Consider the following 19,132-nt stretch of genomic DNA (forward strand, 5'->3'; position numbering starts at 1 on the left):
TAGAAGAGTGCAGTGGTCATGAGGACCAGCTTTATTTTATTCTCTAAATTGTAGTGCTCACTTTCTTTCCTTTGCTAGAGCAGCTTGAGCTTTAGAATATAGCAATCCCATGTAAAAAACACAAAACTAATGCCAAAACTAATTCTGATTTGTGTGTTGCAACTGTGAATTGCTGCTGCTGCTGCTGGTTCTCATACCTCATAACAAACCAACAAATGTTTTAAGTCACAGTGCACATTCATATTAGAGGGAGATACCAAGGGAAATAAGGAAATATTCTCCAGAGGTCATTTAGCTTCAGCAGAGTAAACAAAAAATCTGAATGTTTCTGTTGAGGATCCAAATGAAATAGCTTACAAGGTTCTTGCCAGTCCACAATAGGGTTCCTAAGTCAGGAATCTCCAGTATGAGTTTAGAAAAAAACCCTGGTAGGAATTCATGGATGTCCCCCATGTGTTATGCAGATGTGCTGTGGATCGACACCCCACTGATATAAACATCAATTTAACAATACTTTGTTCAGACTCCAATGGAAAGAACAGATCATCTGCCAGAATCCTACAGATAATAAAAGGGAAAGATTATGGTAAGTAGAGCATAATTCGTTGATTTGGCTTCAGTTTGGGCTTTGTTTTATTTTACTATATTAACTGAAGAGAAAAGGATTTCTGCAAAATTTGGGAAAGCATAAAAACACTGACCTAACAGTGGTAAGGGATTAAATTGCACAAGTCTAAAGGTCCAGTGACACTTACAAGCCCCAAGAGTTCAGTTTGGGGAATTACCTTTCCCATGGGTTGAAGTGAGCTCTGTAGGTCCAAAAATTTAATGGATCTTAAAAAATTAGCTGTTTATATTTTGCTCATCTGAGAGTCAAAATGAATAAGTTCTCTTTATTTGATACATGAAGGAGAACTTGTCTTCACATCTTATATACAGAGGAAAAAACAAGTTAAAGGTAAGAACTTTTTCAATACCCAATATGCTAGTCTCAGCAATTAGAAAAATTATGTGTTTCAAATAAGAATGTAATTTTTAAGGTGCTATTTTAGAGAAAACAACCTAATAGACTTGTTATTTACCCATGTCATGAAAATGGGATGTTTAGACATTATTTTTATTTTTAAGATTTTATTTATTTATTCATGAGAGACACAGACAGAGAGGCAGAGACATAGAGGGAGAACCTGGCTTCTTGCAGAGAGCCTGATGTGGGAATCGACCTCTGACCTGGGATCATGCCTGGAGCCAAAGGCAGATGCTCAACCACTGAGCCACCCAGGTGTTCCTAAAGAGTTTTAGAGATATATATACAAAATCAAGTTGCATAATGAAGGCCAAAAAGCTTAATATTTTTCGGTGTTTTCCTATTTACTTCTTTTGGAGGAAGCAATATATAGATTATTATGATTCAGAGAACACAGTAGATTAGGATTATTAAATTGAATGCTCCTTCTATTTACTCATTCAATGCAGATATTTATTTAGCGCCAGGAATGAAGCAGCTGTGTTAGCTCAGTGGTATTCAGTTATTTTACTTAATTTTTTTTCAGGTATTTGTGTGTGTGTGTGTGTGTGTGTGTGTGTGTGTGTGTGTGTGTGTGCATCTTCTGAAAGCCAAACCAAAGAATGATGTGGTTTGAAAAAAAATCTTATGAGTCACTGGTTTGATGGAATTTTGGCTATATTTGTAGATTAAACTAAATTCTCGATCACATTCATTGGGGTTCAGCAGAAACTGGCTACACTATTGATAACGTTACATTTATGTTTTCAAAACACATCCGCAGAGTCCTCTCACAGCAAACACATATATCAAATCGCCATGATGCACACTTTAAATACTTTACAACTTTCTTTGTCATCTTGACTTCAATAAAGCAGAAAACAAAATAACCACATCCACAGGACTTACTACATGCCAGCCCCCTAGTAACTTTATAAACTTGACCCATTGCATTCACCAAACAACTCTGTGTAGTGAGTCCTGCTATTGGCCACATTGTACAGATGAGGGACCTGAGACACAGAGAGGCTAATTATCATACAACACAAAGTGGCAAGGCCTGGATTTGAACCCAGGATGACTCATTACAGAGGTCATGACCTTCACCATTCAGTTATGCTGCCTTTCAGTGAACTAGTTAAAACTTAATCTTTTCTACTTTTTAAAATACAGTCACCATAACCACGTGGGAAAGGAGAATTACTCAAAATTACCATCTTCCCACAAAAGCTTTTGCCTAAAATACTGCCTATTGATACTGACTTATTGACATGAAGCACATAATAAATTTTCAGATTAATTTGCAACTGGCTTTCAATCTTTTCCATTGCAATTAGTGTAAATGTATTCAAGTATATAATGACATGCGTGGAAAGATTGAGATATTTGACTACACACATGTAATTAAAAAGAATGGCTGCAATAACATTGTTAATCATACAACTCTATAAACAAAACTATTAAAATGGTTTAAATGAAGATATTACTTGAGTGATGATATTTTAAAATATACAAATGTGGTTCAAAGAACTTTTATGTACTATACTTTTATTTTCATTAAAATATGAACTTTCAAACATTTTATATGACTTGACAGAGGTCTGGCTTAATTTACTAAACATATGCAGAAGCATTTCTACCAAAAAATCAATATTAAAACAATTATTATTTTTTTAAGATTTTATTTATTTATTCATGAGAGACAGAGAGAGAGGCAGAGACATAGGCTGAGGGACCCCAGTGTGGGACTGGCCCCCAGGACCCTGAGATCATACTCTGAGCCAAAGTCAGGTGCTCAACTACTGAGCCATCCAGGTGCCCCAAAATTATTATTTTTTAAAATATTTTAGTTCAAAAACTAAAAAACTAAAAAAAAATAAAATAAAATACTTTAGTTCTTAAGTAAATAACCATGATTTCCAAAATACTCAGATTCTAATTTTATTGAAAATTTGGTATGTGTGGCAATTTTAACAACAAGCATTGCAGAGCATCCCCATTTCAATAAGCTGCACAGGGAAGCTCTTTATATGTCATACTATTTTAGCCACAGACAATTATATTTATTAAATATCTATAACAAGTATTCATCATGGAACACATTTCATCATGGAACACATTTCAAATTTAACGTAAATTACCATAATAATATTACTGAGCCTGTGTTACTTTTATTTCATAAAAATATTTCATTTGATCTAATGTTGTGTTTATTTCTTTCCAGAAAGTGAGCCATCACTTTTAGAATTCAAGCCATTCAGTAATGGTCCTTTGGTTGGTGGATTTGTTTACCGAGGCTGCCAGTCTGAAAGACTGTATGGAAGCTATGTGTTTGGAGATCGTAATGGGTAGGTTTCCTGATACCACAATTTGATGTATCAAATGACATATCCATTGATGAGTGGACACACTACCATAAAATATTTAAATGATTGTCTCCCTTTGGGAGTCAGGTCTGGAACACCCATAAAGATTATTATTTTCTCATTGTTTCATTATGTATGACAGTTTAATTAAAGAACTTCCTAAGAGATGCTCTTTAAACAAATTTGATTAAGTTCATAAAATAATTTTTTGGAGCAGAGAAGTCTTCAGGTGGACTTTTCATATCATCTAGGCTTTTCCCTTCATCCTTAACATAATTTTACCATGATAATGAGTAATTTGAAAACTATTGTTATACATGAGTTGTGTGAATATTTTCCAAATTATTTGGAAATGGAAGGCTCAGAACCTTTATTTTTGCCAGACTTTCAGGAGTTTTAGAGAACTTAATTTGTCTCTGTCAATAAGAAAACTACAAAATTAAATCTTAGCCTAATTTTTCGAGGTCACTTTGTGGACGATTCTCAGGAACTCTGTGATGAAACCCAAATTATGAATCTTGTTTCCCAAGTCACTGGCATTCAGGCATATGGCAGAGCTGATATGCTTGGTCGCTAAAAGGAACCAGAAAAGTTTACTGACCCCATGATCTCCCCCCTGTCCCTCTCTCTGATTAATAGCACAGCATGGAGTCTAGTCCTGGAGAGGAAGTATCATTCTCTGGATGAAGGGGAGGGCTTTTCTCATACTCAGGTACTTTTAGTGCCCCCCTCCAAACAAAATACCATCTTTAAGTACTTTCTCACCACATGAGAATTTCACAGTATTCGCACACATTATGGGCTATTTTATTTTTCCTTTTAGAAGCCAGGTTTATGGCACAATTATTCATTGTGAGTTTTATTTTAAGAATTTTATTGTGGTTTTTTTTTAAGCTAAAGCTTATTTTCATTGTAAGTTTACGGTATCTCTTTGTTGTAGGAATTTCTTAACCCTCCAGCAAAGTCCTGTGAGCAAGCAATGGCAAGAAAAACCACTCTGTCTCGGCAACAGTGGTTCCTGTAGAGGTTACTTTTCAGGTCACATATTGGGATTTGGAGAAGATGAATTAGGTACTGTACACACTATTTCTATGAAATTCCATTCTCACTCCCTTGCCCAAGAGGCTTTGTTTTGTTCTGAAGAATAAGTGTAACAATCTCATCCTCCATTTGCTGGCAGTGTACCTGCAGCAAGGGTGACCTACCATGGAGATTAGAGACGACCCAGCTACCTATTCTCTCCCAATGACCTTTCTCGGGGGGGGGGGGGGGGGGGGGGGGGTGTCTTTAAATCTTATTTCCACTCCAAAAATATAAAACTAACAAAGCAGTTGTTTGTAATGAAGGCAACAAAAAAAGAAATTTTTAGTCCTAAAAAGAGAAAATCTTAAATGTCTACTGATATTTTAGAAAATCTGAGCTCATTGGTTTCTGTTCTCTATCTGAAAGCATTTCCACTTGTCCATGTCTCTTGGAATAAGTAAAAAATTTGTTATAATCTCAGCCTCACCTTATCCTCTATTTCTAAACTTTTTTTTTTTTTGGTCCATCGAGGCACGCAGTTTGTACATGATAAGCTAAATTTGTAGATCTGCTTTCCAACAGAATAAAAGTTATCTTCTGAATGATGATCTGTGTTAACATACATTTGCTGGTGTGTTATGAAAATGTATGCAGCTTATAAGCAAAAAGAAGCTGATATTGGAATGCTATCACAGAGTGAAAATCCTCCTAATTTTAAATTATAGAGATAAATGTAGCTTTTATAATGACTCAATCTAAAGAATAGCGTCCAAACAAACCATGGCCACTATGCTCCTTTCGCCTCTAGGATGAATTTTAGGTGTTAAAAAAGAAGAGTTGTGTTTCCCATGTAAATCAGAATATTTTCCCTAGAAGTCCAGTTTGGGTTTTATTAATCATATAAATATAGAATTCATCAGGAAGAGTTCCATGCCATTCATTTAGGTTAACAAGAGACTTAGCGTGTATTTCAGAGCTATAGGACTGTAATGACTTAAAGATGAGAACTCCAATCCCTTTTTTTCTCATTCCAGAATCGAAACATTTACAATTAATTTTCCCTTGATACATCTCCTAGCTCACTCAAAAGTACCAAGAGATACTCTTTCTCGCTGAAATCCTCTATTATAGAATTTAAATTTCACTGGCAAACTCTAGTTTTAAAATATAAATGAGAATTAAAGTGTTTGTGGCAGAGTTAGAGATGAATATTTAGATGTTGTGACTGAATCATTCTGATTTCCCCAGACCTTACTGCAAATGATTCACTGTCAATCATCCTGTTAGTGTCACCATCATTGGTTAAAATATCCAAACATCTATCTGCACATAATACTATGTTGGGAGCAGAACTAACAAATGAAGCATATACAATCCTTAGTGTCCAAAAGCTATAGCATTGTGTATACTTTATAATTAAAATTAAACATATCTTCCTTGAATTATGCTTTAATGTGAAACTCTTTAGCTTTACTTAAGAGCCACATGGGGGTGCCTGACTGGCTCAGTCAGTGAAGCATCCAACTCTTGATCTCAGGGTTATGAGTTTGAACCCCATGTTGGGTATAGAGATTACCTTAAAAAATGCAGATAAGGTTAGAGCAATAAGGGAGGACATCATAGGCCACTGTCAGGACTTACTTTTGCTCTAAGAGATATTGGAAGTATTGAAACAAAGGAGCATGACCCAACTTAAATGATCTGACTGAAAGAATTTCTATAGCTGATACATTGAAATTAAACATAGAAGAAAAAGGGTAGAAGTAGGGAGATAAGTTAGGAGGCTGCTGCCTTAATCCAGGAGGGACGGATGTCTCCTTGCTCTGGAATAGGAGTGGACAGGATGTGGAAAGAAGTGATTGGATTCTGGATGCACTGTAAGGCAGACTTGTGCAACTCTCATCATCTTCAGGCAAGTGATTTCCTGAGGATATACAGAGATACATAGGCATACAGATACACACACACACACACAAATATGCATACACCTACACATACATATATACATAGATATATAAATAGATATAAAAATAAATGTAAAATATCCCATCTACCTATTTATATAAAATATCTGTTTAGGCAATAGGAAGGAAGGCCTTATAATATTATAGATTAACATACTGTATTTCTGTCTTCACAGGTGAAGTTTACATTCTGTCGAGTAGTAAAAGTATGACCCAGACTCACAATGGAAAACTCTACAAAATTGTAGATCCCAAAAGGTGAGATCTCTTTACATTCCTTTAAGTCAAGTAGTGTTTCTCCAAGTTGTTTTACTGTGTTCAAATTGGTAATGAATTGCAACTACCAGTCAACCAACATGAACGCTTCTGCCTTGGCCAGTATGCCAAGTGCTGCCTGGGAGGACCCTCAACTCCAGGCTGTGAGGGCTAGACTTGACTCTGCTGGACTCTAAAGCTTTAATGTGTCCACATATTCCTGTCATTCTTTGTGCTATCAGGGAGCGAATTCTATTTGTGGAATCAGCAAGCCCAGTTACACTCCAGAGGAGGACCTAACATGTAGGACTGTGGCTTTGGCTTTCATTTTGGAAACAATAAACCCTCCTCTTTTTTCCAGAAAACTGGAAACATACTAGCAGAAGTGACAGCTGTTTAGTATGATTTTTTCATCAGGTAATCAAGATAAGCTATTTGGCAGTTCAACATCTGAGCCTTATTTCAAAACTGTCTGGCAGCTCACAGCTCTCATGCAGGCTTCTGTGACTGAACAAATGGAAACTGAAGAAATGTCCTCATTTACCTCAGCAAGAGGAAGACTTGAATGTTGAATCTTTCAAAAAATACATTTGGTCCCCTGTTCCTTTCCACTTGCCCGTCACAACAGCATTATCTTGAACCATAATTAGAATATTTCATGAATAAAGGCAGAACTGTCAGCAACTGCTAAAATTATATACTATCAAAAATGTATTAGTCATAAGCTTAGAAATGACTGTTAACAAAACCTAAGTTCTCAGATACCACCCCTGTTGTCAGACTGTAGGTACAGCATGCTGTGAATTTCAAATTCTCTCTGTACTAACTTATCTTTGTGAACCTATTTGCATATTTAAATTCCCATATTTCAAGTCTCTTTTAGAAGAATAAATTCTAATAACCTAAAAAACTTCCTAGAAGCATGAATTTAGTTCCACTTTAAAAATATTATTTATAAGTCATAGCATATGTTTTTTTCCGGAAAAAATCACAGACTAACAAAATAGAGATTTTCATCCTTTTCCCATACCACAAAACATGATGTTTCTTGAGAAAACTGTAAGTTGGTGTTGGTACTACAGAATAAAAAGAGGAGTAATCAATTCTACATGGTCTCTCGGCATATCCCATATACTCACCTGTCACACCCTGATCACATTCCTCCTCTATGTAACAATCCAAATTCTCCTCCAAAGAAAGAGAAGTACCCATCTATGCCTTGTAGAAGACCTTTTCCTCCTTGGGTGTGAAATGAATGCCCTCTTTGTAAAAAGCAAAGTAATGAATGAAAAAAATATCAGACACTTCTGTGCGGTTGAAGTTGGCAATATTAAAACAAAAATCAAACAAAGTAGCAGCATTCTCATGATGAAAAATAATGCTAGGGATTTTACTCAGATCGAATGCTCTTCCTTTCCAAATAGTGGTCGTTAGTCCATTATGTTTGTCAAAGTTGATCTGCTTTTACAGGCTTCCTGGTAGTATTAGAATGAATTCTTCCGTCTTCTCACAAAATCTTTCTCTCTTCATCTGGATTGTTTAGTCTGCTGGTGGTGAATTGAGGTGAATTTTACACCTTCAGTCCATTATTAGTGTCTAATTACCAGAGTTTCCATAAGGGACCTTGGCTTTGTGATCTTGGGGCCTCCTCTAGTAGGGTGGTCTCAGAGTGACATACCTGAAAGGCCTGACTTCTCATTATGGTGCCTGTTTCTGGTGAGTCCTGTCACGTGTGGGGCCAGGGTTAAGATGTGTGTTTGGTTTTCAGAAGGTGGGGGGAGTAACAGAGTCCCAAACATGCTGTCCTCATACACAGGCATAGGCATAAATTTCAAAATGAAGCTGACTATAAGAAAACAAATGTTTTCATAAACATTTGTTGGGAGCTTCATGCTGTTTCAATTTGGATGCCAACGTTTATTATTATAGTATTTCTCCCTAGATGAGTTGAAGTTTTATATAAGCAGACACTTTAGTGTATGTGAACAGGATTATTTTAGAAACACAAGCTAATTACTAGCGTAACAGAGTTCAGAATGTCTGCTTCAGAGCCCAACTGTTTCTCCAAAACTTTTGAGGGAGAATTTGAAGAAAGAGCCTCATCAACTGAAAAGACATTTCTTGTTATAGACATTTCTTGTTATATCAAAAATCTAACTCAAATTCAATCTTAGGTTAATTGTATTTTAGATCTACTGTCTTTAGAATCACTTATTTTCAAACAGCACTTGACTCATGGTCCTGGAAGAGAATAACAAAGAATCATAAAATTTTTGTGGTTGGGGCACCTGGGTGGCTCAGTTGGTTAAGTATCAAACTCTTGGTCTCAGCTCAGGTCTTGATCTCAGGGGTTGTGAGTTCAAGCCCCATGTTGGCCTCCATGCTTGGTGTGGAGCCTACTTAAAAAAATTATATTCTATATTACATGTAATAGAAGTGACATTCTTTCTCACCATAGGATTTATGTTTTTTTTCTGTTTTTCCTTATACACACATACATACACACACACATTCACATATAAAAAAGACAAGGGAATTTAAAAACCATCTGCAATATTCTGAAGTCATTCTTGCAAAAGTAGATTAGGTTACAGCATTACCACCTCAATCTGTAAGGGCAATTTGGTCTAAAGTTATATGTTACATAATCACTTATATGAGTGTAAAATCATTTTGTAGTGAGTGTCCATCTCAGAAAAGGGTGGCAAGATAACCTTTTATAAAAATCAGATATCAAGGGGCAGCCCCTGTGACCCAGCGGTTTGGCGCTGCTTTCAGCCCCGAGTGTGATCCTGGAGACCTGGGATCGAGTCCCACGTCAGGCTCCCTGCACGGAGCCTGCTTCTCCCTCTGCCTGTGTCTCTGCCTCTCTCTCTCTCTCTCTGTGCCTGTCATGAATGAATAAATAAAATATTTTAAAAATTCAAATATCATTATTTATAATTTTTTAAAGTGAAAATGCAGTAAGACTGCAACCAGGTTTTCCTAAGGCTGAAGTAAAACCTAGGAGTCATTTAAGGAAAAAGTAAAGAAGGAGTAAATTTTCCTCCATGCTAGAATATTGAACACCTCAGGAATATTGTCAAAGGTAAAACAGCTGCATCTCATGAGAGAGTGCAGTTAGGATCCAGTCAATACCAATATCCAGCTTGCTGAGTCAACTCACTAGGTCTCAAAAAGTCTGTAGTCCTGGGTCTTGTCTGCTCTAGTAAGCACAAGAGGTGGGCAGTAATTTTAGTTTCATTTACTTGTGCCATCTAAGACTAATCAAGACTAGGAACAGGGGCATCCTGGAAGGACAGGGAGTCAACTGGTCTTGTGTCCAGAATCTTCCTTACTGGGAGACCCTGCATCAAGTTACTTCACCCTACTGTGCTCTTTGCCGATGAGCAAAGTGCAGATGATCATTCTGCCCCTTCCTCATTTCCACAGAGCGCTTTTGAAGATAATTAAATAATACACTTAAAACATAGTAAGTTCTTTAATATTGTTGGCATTCATTCTATGCATTCAAGAGTTATTTTCAGGTGGTTTCTCAACTTTTAAGGTTGTCTTTCCAAAACTGGGGTAAGAATATCTGTGGAGCTTTCAAGAGCTCTTAATACTTAGTTTCCAAATGTCCGAATCATGTCCTGGATGCGTGTTCTTAATTAAATCTTTTCAGAATCAAACAAATGCTTATGTGGGGTAGAAATTAAAGAATTCTAACAGTTATGTACCTTCTAAGCTTTATTTTTATAGAACACAATTTTTTTTTCACATTGCTGCCAAAGATTCTTTAATTTTTGTATCAGATGAACTTAGACCAAATGGCTTTTTTTTTTTTTTGAAACGTTTCCAGGGTTATTTCTCCAGGAATTTGTAAAACAAAATTATTCTTAATCATATTAATTTAATTACTGTGTACCCAGTCTCACTATATTTTGATATATCATTTATCTGTAATCTAACCAAGTCACACAGACCATTCCCTTAAGAGGTCTATAAATTAACAATGCAAATTCCTGGCTTGAGAGGTCATTTTACAGAAATGTGTATCCTCAAACTCCTGTGTGACCAGTATCAAAAACAGCTCCCCCCAGCCTCCTCCCCACTCTTCCCCTCCATGGCCCTACTTACTGCCTTTTGTTTATTTTTTTCTTAATATCTTCATCCTACTCCTTATTATACTGGATGCTAAAGAGTGTTTTTTTTTTTTTCCAAAAAATCACTTCATAAGAGGAAATCAGTTCTGTTTATCCTTCACATATGTCTCAGGGAGCCAGCAGGCAGCTCTGCCATCCTAAAGAAAGTCACACATAATAGAGAAGCTTTAGCCCAATAAGCCAGTCTAGTCCCAATTCATCAGTCAAAGTTTTATGCAAGTGGCCCCCCTAGGTTGATAAATCCCCACAGTGCCTGTTGACCCAGCTGCCAAGTCCTCTTGCTGCAGGCGGTGTTTTCATGGCCACCCTGACAGTAATACAAACTGTTTAGCAGCTCCATTGACCTTTCAGCTATTAACAGGGACACAGGCTCCACTAGGGACTAGTTTTCAAACATGACAGAATTTCTTAACACTGGAGGTCATGAACAAGTATATGCCCTATAAAAATCCATTCAGCATGGTGGATTTGAAGTCCAAAAGACCAGGAAGCATGTTCTACATGTTTGCTGTTATTATTTTTTTACATACCAATAACTGAAAGTGGTTATATTCTTATCTGCTGCTTACATTTTAGTTTTAATGTACTATATTTTATGTTGTGATGCATTTGTTAGTACATTTGTGACTAATAAATCCTTTCCAAGCTGCCATATAGCATTTGAAATTTTGAGGATTTATTATAAAAGAATGGGATAAGATCAAAGTAGAAACTTCTAATGAATGAACGAGCATACGTACATAATGTATGGTAATGGCCTAAGTGTAACTGGAATTTTAGTCCTACTTTACCAGGATTTGCATATGTAGATATCTGCACACACATTTAAACATATTCAGGTCACACACACCCTGCTGCGTAGAGCCATCACCTATTTCAAAATGAGTAGCAAATATTATATAATGATTCACAGAAAAAAAGTATCTAAAAACCATGTCATTTAAGATGTCCATATGAGGCTTCATATATATATATATCCCATTTCCTGGACATGTGGCATATGACCATGGCACTCAAAGGAATGTTCTGTTTTATGCTAATTACAGTCTCCCTTAAACTATCAACTTTGAATGTTGGATTATCAATTCCTAGAGTAATTGTACAGACTGCAATGAAGACTTGGTTGAGTTGCCACTTACAAATAGCATTTGTTAAAAAGACATAAATTGAAAAATACGAATAATGAAGCGTATATTTTTTCAAAATGAGACTCATTTGTTAAGAGTCAAAAATTCTTAAAAGCATTTCTTTTTAATTACCATGTTTCTTCTTAGCCTGGGACAAAAGTCAGATATTATTAGATCTTCTGAATTTTTTATAATTTGATTGTAAGGCAATTTATCATCAGATATTGCAATACTCGAAATAAAAATAGATTTAACCTTGCATAAAACGCTACATAAATTTGTAGAAAGATGTTTTCTACAGGAAGGTTTTCTTTTTATTCTTTTTTATTATTTTTGTAAGATTTTATTTTTAAGTAATCTCTGAACCCAACATGGGGCTCAAACTTACAACCTCAAGACCAAGAGTCACATGATCTACCAATGGGTCCAGGGATGTGGAAGAAGCTCTATTTTTTTAAAAGATTTTATTTATTTATTCATGAGATATACAGAGAGAGAGAGACAGAGACATAGGCAGAGGGAGAAGCAGGCTCCATGCAGGGAGCCTGATATGGGACTTGATCCTAGGACCCCGGGATCACACCCTCATGCACAACTACTGAGCCACTCATGCATCCTGGAAGCTCTATTTTTTTTAAAGGAAAAACTGCATCTTAGCATCTTAGCAGCTTTTTTTTTTTAACTAATCCATCGTAGTCGAGTTAAATGCTTATGTGACTTGTTTTTGTCAACATTTACAAATGAATCAAAAAGTGTAACATCAAAATTTGGGAATTAGTCACCCTAAGAGTCTTGAAAGAGAATTTAAACCAACATTCTTGTGTTCTCTTAAAGGGAAGAAACTTGTGTCCAATTTTTGTTTCCCATTTAAAGCATTTAGTGTTATTTAAAATTTTTGACTTCCTATGATGTAAAATTAAAACACTGGTACTTCTACAACTTTAAGTGGAAAAAGATATTTTTTCGGTGATTTCTTTAAAAAAAAATACCGTAGGCTTTTAAATCTTGAATTATGATGTAACCAAGGTGGTTTTTTAAAAATGCCTATTTTCCCAATTATAGACATTTCTTATTTAGTATCTAACATTATTTTTTATCAATTATGGCTTATGAATTAAGTTTTTAAGTTCAAATCTTGCTTTTGGACATAAAATTCTGAACAGAATATATTTCCTTCTTTATATTAGGAAGCAGTGGCATTGACTTTAAATGTACCTTAATTTTTAAATCAGGAGATTTTATCAATCTACAAGAATCTTTTATCTGCTCACGTGTTCAAGATAATGTATTATCTGCTACAATGGGAAAATATAAGTGAGAACTTAGTCCCATTCTCTGAGGACTTTATTTTTACTCTAAAGTGGGAGATCACACATGTTATCAAAAACATAAATATTGTTTGAGATAAATAATACTTTGGGACAAAAATATTAAGCAAGAATATTATATGCTGTCAATTGCCGAATTAATGGTCCAGAAAGCTATGGAAACTGTGATAGGTAAAATTTGCCATGATTTGGCTCCGCGGCCCAGTCCGTTCTGCTCCACTGTGCATTTAACACTAATTAGCTCCCATATAAAAGAGAATGATGACTCCATAACATGGAAATTATGTACAATGTATTATGAATGTGTAAGATTCCGTACAACCAAGTGGAATTTGTATCATGTACTAGCTGCCACAAAATGGTTATCTGTAGTCCTAAAACAGGCTGCAAATTCAGTGGAATCCCAAATTCTACTCCTTGTAGGTAAACTGACTCTGAAAAGATAAATATCAATGTAAACAAAAAGAATTTAGTGAACATCCAGACTTAAAGAAAAATCAATTTATGTGTTGACCTTGGAGAAAAGCATTGAAAGGAGTATGTGAGAGATGACCATGCAGTCCTACCAAGCTAGACAGGTGGAAAACAGTAAAATCTATCCCATCATGAGAAGTATCCACCCCCTTACCTTTTTTTTTAACGTAAAGTGCTGAGTATTGGTTTTAGAAATAAGCAGTAGTTACAGATTATTGCTGCATATCAAAATGTTCACAGTGAGGAAACTCGTTAAACCGTAGAATCTGTGGTGGCTTCCAAAGCCTGCCTTTTTGTGTAGAGGTGAAGACTTCCATCCAAGCATACAATTTCAAAGCATTCTCTACTTGGAGGCCCCTGGCCACACTAATTCATGGCCACATTATTTGCTACTGGCTGGGAAATGGCCTTAACTTAGAACAGTGGGTCTCAAATTTGAATATGTATGTGAATCACCTGACGAAAGTGTAGAATCAGTAAGTCTATGGAGGGGCCTGATAGTCTGTATTTCTAACAATTTCCTAGGTGATGCTGGTTCTTCTGGTCTGGCACCATGCTATGGGTGGTAAAGATTTAGACTTAGCACTTTGTTGTTTCTCATGAGAATAGGAAAAACATGGAAGAAAACCAGTTTTGCAAAGTTTACAGTTGCAAAGGAACACCTTTCCAAGTGTCTCAATGTGAATATATATAAAAGAATAAGACAGTTCCTTTTTTAAAGATTTTTTATTTATTCATTTGAGAGAGAGAGAGCAGGGTGGGTCAGAGGGAGAGGGAGAGGGAGAAGACAACTCCCTGTGGAGCAGGAGGATTGATGGGGGGCTTGATGCGGTGCTCAATCCCAGGACCCAGGGATCATGACTCCATTCAAAGGCAGACGCTTAACTGCTTGACCGACTGAACCACCGAAGTGCCCTAAGAGTAAGACAGTTCTTACATCACCTTCCACCATTAAGCAGATGGTTGATTAAGAGAACCTATAGAATTATTGCTTCTTCTGAAACCCCTTAATGAGTCAGGATTTTATAAGTGAGTATTACTTATGGTTTATTTACCTTGGTTTACAATAACATGAATTTAAAATATAAGACCCTAACAAAAATTTCAGAATGAAATCTCTTTACTTTTTATAAAAAACACAAAAGATTTCTAACACTCTCAATCTGAAGAGCAGGCCTACTCAGACAGGATTTATCCTGTGCTTCTGTATGGATATACAGAATATTTCTCATTTATTGATTTACTTATTCATTATTAATTTAATATCATAAAATTAAAAATATTTATAATCTCATAACCTAGAGACATTCACTGGGTTGGCTTTAGCTAATCACAAAAAGTCATCACATGGGATATGTTACAACCTTTTTTTTTTTTTTTTTTAAGATTTTATTTATTTATTCTTGAGAGAGAGGGAGAGGCAGAGACACAGGCAGAGGGAGAAGCAGGCTCCATGCTGGGAGCCCGACGTGGGACTTGATCCCAGGTCTCCAGGATCACGCCCTGGGTTGAAGGCAGGTGCCAAACCGCTGAGCCACCCGGGCTACCCTACAACTCTTTTTAATTCAAGAAAGTATCTAAAACCTTTATGCCAAAAAAAAAAAAAAAAAAAAAAAAAAAAAAAAAAAAAAAAAATAAAACCTTTATGCCTCTACTCAAAACCAGACAAAGGGGTTCTGGTTTTCTAAGGTTTCTAAAAAAAAAACATCTTAAATTCCAGAAACAATGCTTTATGCATTAAAGAATGTTGGACAATTTTTGGCACTAGTCCTTATTGTTTCATTGTCAGGTACAAGGTTTATAAAGTGTGTTTTTCTGATTTAAATTATGTTTGAGGACTATAGAAATAACTGTCAACAAATGGGTCTGATACATTCTTTATTATAAACCTAATATCCTTTTGTGTAAGTTTCCTGCTTTGAAAGCTACCTTGGACTTTATTCAGGAGAGGTAAGGATCCTAAAGTTAAAAAGTAATTGTTTAAAAGATATCTTAGTATATCTACATTAAAACACCTAATTTTCCAGGCCAATAAAAATAAGAATGAAAAATGGGGAAACCTACTACAGGTATATACTCTAGATTTTTGTTTAGATTCCATGTAGTGTGTATATGTAATAATTATGTACGAATATTATGGTCTATTTCTAGGTGACACTAATAATTAAGTTCAAATTTCTTTGTTTTATTCCCTTTTCTGGTTCCTCTTTGCTTGTAAGAAACTTTATTCTTTTCAATGGAAGGAAGAAATATCACTAGAACAGAGAGTGAGTGGAGGAGAATGATTGGGAAGACCAAAACTCTTTGTTAGACTTTACCAATATATAACCAGAAAAATGAATTTCAACATTGACTTAATTCCCAGCTGGAGGAGAAAATAATCCTATCTTAGTGTCATGAATACTTATTAGTCTGTTATTTATTTACCATGATTATAATTAATATAAAGAAAACAGTTTCATTTAAAATGAATTTGATCATGCCTTAAAAGAATTTTGGAAGACTTGAGTTAATTTAGGCAATGGAGAGAAATATAGCAAGTATTTTTAGTTTTAAACTTATGATATAAAAGTATAACAACTAGATTTTAATGATATCCCTCCCCTAAATAGTCTGTATATTCCTAATATCTTTACTCAGCACAGAAAAGAAACACTCTCTTAAAACTCCATATTCTTATTTATTCATTCAACAGACTATTTTCCATATGCTACACATTTTCCTAGCTCCTGGGGGACACAAAAGAAGACAGGGAAACATTTGTCTTCATGGAGTTTATAGTTCAGAAAAAGCATTTGAGAAAGTTTCTAGTGTTTTCTTAACTACTATGAATATAAGTAATTGAAGGAGATAAAATATTTTGGTGGTTTAAATGTCATCTTCTAAAACATCCTTCAGTCCTAAACTAATTGCTTCCTTGTCTGTATTCTTGTGTTACTTCATATGCACCTATATCATAACAAAAGTTACACTGCATTATACTTTTGTGTTCTAATGTCTGCCCCATGGTATCTCCATGAGGTTTGGGACCCTGTTTTGTTTATGTCTTACCCCATGAAGAGCATAGCACTTGCCTGAGTGAGTGACTGACTAGTCTTGAGGAGGATTGAATATGTCAGAAAGCTTTCATTTCAATTGGGATAGGAAAGGAGATAGGGGAACCCATTCATTAGGAGAAGTGAAGTTCTGGGGATCCCTGGGTGGCGCAGCGGTTTAGCGCCTGCCTTTGGCCCAGGGCGCGATCCTGGAGACCCGGGATCGAGTCCCACATCGGGCTCCTGGTGCATGGAGCCTGCTTCTCCCTCTTCCTGTGTCTCTGCCTCTCTCTCTCTCTGTGTGACTATCATAAATAAACAAAAAAAAATTTTTAAAAAAAAGAGAGAGAAGTGAAGTTCTGTAAGAGATGATTATCCTTGAGGCACCTGGCTGGCTCAGTCAGTAAATCATGGGACTCTTGATTTCAGGGTCATGAGTTCAAGTCCCATATTGAAAAAGAAAGAAAATGACATAAAAAAAAAAAAAAAAAAAAAAGATGGGCTGTCATTCATGTAAACTTTCAACTAATTGATCCCCAATAGAATAACAGTTTAAAGAGAGAGGATTTCTTTAACATGCTAAGTGAGGAATGTCAGTTGGCCACTTCATTAAAGAAAAAAAGGATTATTTTCCTGCTATTTAAATAAAAACTTAAGGGAATCATGTTCATATATGATAGCCACATAGTTCTATATAAACTAGAGTAAACAAGCCCAAGTGTGAAATAATACAGATAGATAAGCATTTACTAAACTTTAGGCAAAAAAACTTAGAATCCACCCCCCCATCTGAGTTTCCACATATTTGAATGTTTGGTGAGAAATAGTCAAAGCATCTAATTAGAGGATCAGCAGGGAAACAAGAGGCAGATGCGCTGCCCTGAAGAATTGTACTTCACTAATGGGTCCTTAATTGTCATATCCTTGTTCCTTTTCCTAGTGCACATGAATCGGTGTCCTTACACTTTGCCTCAAATGGGCAACATCTTCTGGTAGTTGTTATTTAACAGGTCACTTACGTTCTTGATCTAAATGGTGTCCTCTCCTCTTTAAATTCATCTGCTCAGGCATAAACCATATTGTCAAGTAGTGTATGAGCTACGTACCTGCATATTTTGCATCATATATAGCATGTAATATATATACACATATATATATCTTTATATATGTATATATACATATATATGTATATATGATGTATATATATGTATATGTGTTATTTTAGAGAGGGAGAGAGTGAGCATGGGGTTGGGGGACAGCTGGAGGGGCAGAGAGAGAGAGAGAATCTCCAACAGATTCCCTGATGAAGTGATGAGCCTGATGCAGGGCTTAATGCAGGTCTCGATCTCAAGACCCCAAGATCATGACCTGAGCTGAAACCAAGAATTGGACACTTAACCAACTGAGCCACTCAGGCGCCCCAACATGTAATAGATTTTTGACATGCTCTACTTTAGAATCTCCTCTTGAATGAGTCAGAAAGAGGGAAGATAATTGAGTAATCAGTAGAAATTATCCAATTTCTAAACAGAATTTCCATTACCAGTAAAATACCTGTTCACTGAATGCCATAGCCTGTGACAGAAGAGTTTCATAGCCTTTGAAAAATGGTTCTTCTGATGATCAAAAATGCCACCATTGTTTCACAAAGTAAGAATTTTATCAAGGAAGACCTAGAGCCAACCTGGGTTATTCAATAACATAAAAGGAAAGCGAAGTCAATGCCCCCACCTTCCTTGGCATACCCATTTCACTCTTTCTCCACTTCAACCCCTCTTTCTCTTACCCCCAGAAAGATGACCTTGGGGAACACATGGAAATTATTCATTAATGTTGTCTGAGTGAAAATATGCTCAGTTCATAGAATGCCTTGAGAACCTTTCACATAAATTGACAGATGTAATTCTTCTAGATTTAAATAAGAGGTCGAATAAATTTAAGGGAGTTTTCTGAATTGTCCCATTAGTTGCAAAACACAGTACTTTCAACATAGAGGGAGACTCTTACTGGAGAGAGGAGCCCAAGAAGACACTGTATTTTGAATACAGTTTGGAGTCAGTGAAGAAACAGCCTGAAGTCAGGCCCTAAATTATTATCACTTCATATTGCCAGAAAGACAACAAGATAACCTATCTCAAGAAACTGGAGTTTACAGGGCCAAATTATTTGCTTATCTCTGAAGGCTCTATCATGTACTTATTTTAGTGGCTTTGACCTATAATTATCACCTTCTTTGTTATGATACTTAAGGAGTCCAACTGCCTTGGCCATCCTACTGGTGTTTGACCTAATTTAGTTTACATTCCTGAACTGGAAAGAGCCTTCTCACCACACTGTGGCCCAGGCAACAGTGACCGATAGAGAAGTGCCACTGTGCATGGTTTCTCTAAGATTAGGTAATGAGCAGTG

At 36.0% G+C, this 19,132-nt stretch overlaps 1 protein-coding gene across 5 annotated transcripts in view; it reads left to right on the top strand.

The window, feature by feature from the left end:
* LOC112654367 (hedgehog interacting protein) overlaps positions 1–19,132 on the top strand; it is a 91,629-nt gene that overhangs the window by 61,464 nt on the left and 11,033 nt on the right. For all 5 annotated transcript variants that reach the window (XM_025438827.3, XM_025438828.3, XM_025438829.3 and 2 more), the window contains exons 8-11: positions 465–586; positions 3,231–3,354; positions 4,313–4,443; positions 6,536–6,617. In XM_025438827.3, coding sequence (XP_025294612.1) covers positions 465–586; positions 3,231–3,354; positions 4,313–4,443; positions 6,536–6,617 — 459 coding nt within the window. The remainder of the gene's footprint in view (positions 1–464; positions 587–3,230; positions 3,355–4,312; positions 4,444–6,535; positions 6,618–19,132) is intronic.

This window comes from Canis lupus, chromosome 15 (assembly GCF_003254725.2).
Source record: "Canis lupus dingo isolate Sandy chromosome 15, ASM325472v2, whole genome shotgun sequence".
NCBI classification, from domain to species: Eukaryota; Metazoa; Chordata; class Mammalia; order Carnivora; family Canidae; genus Canis; species Canis lupus.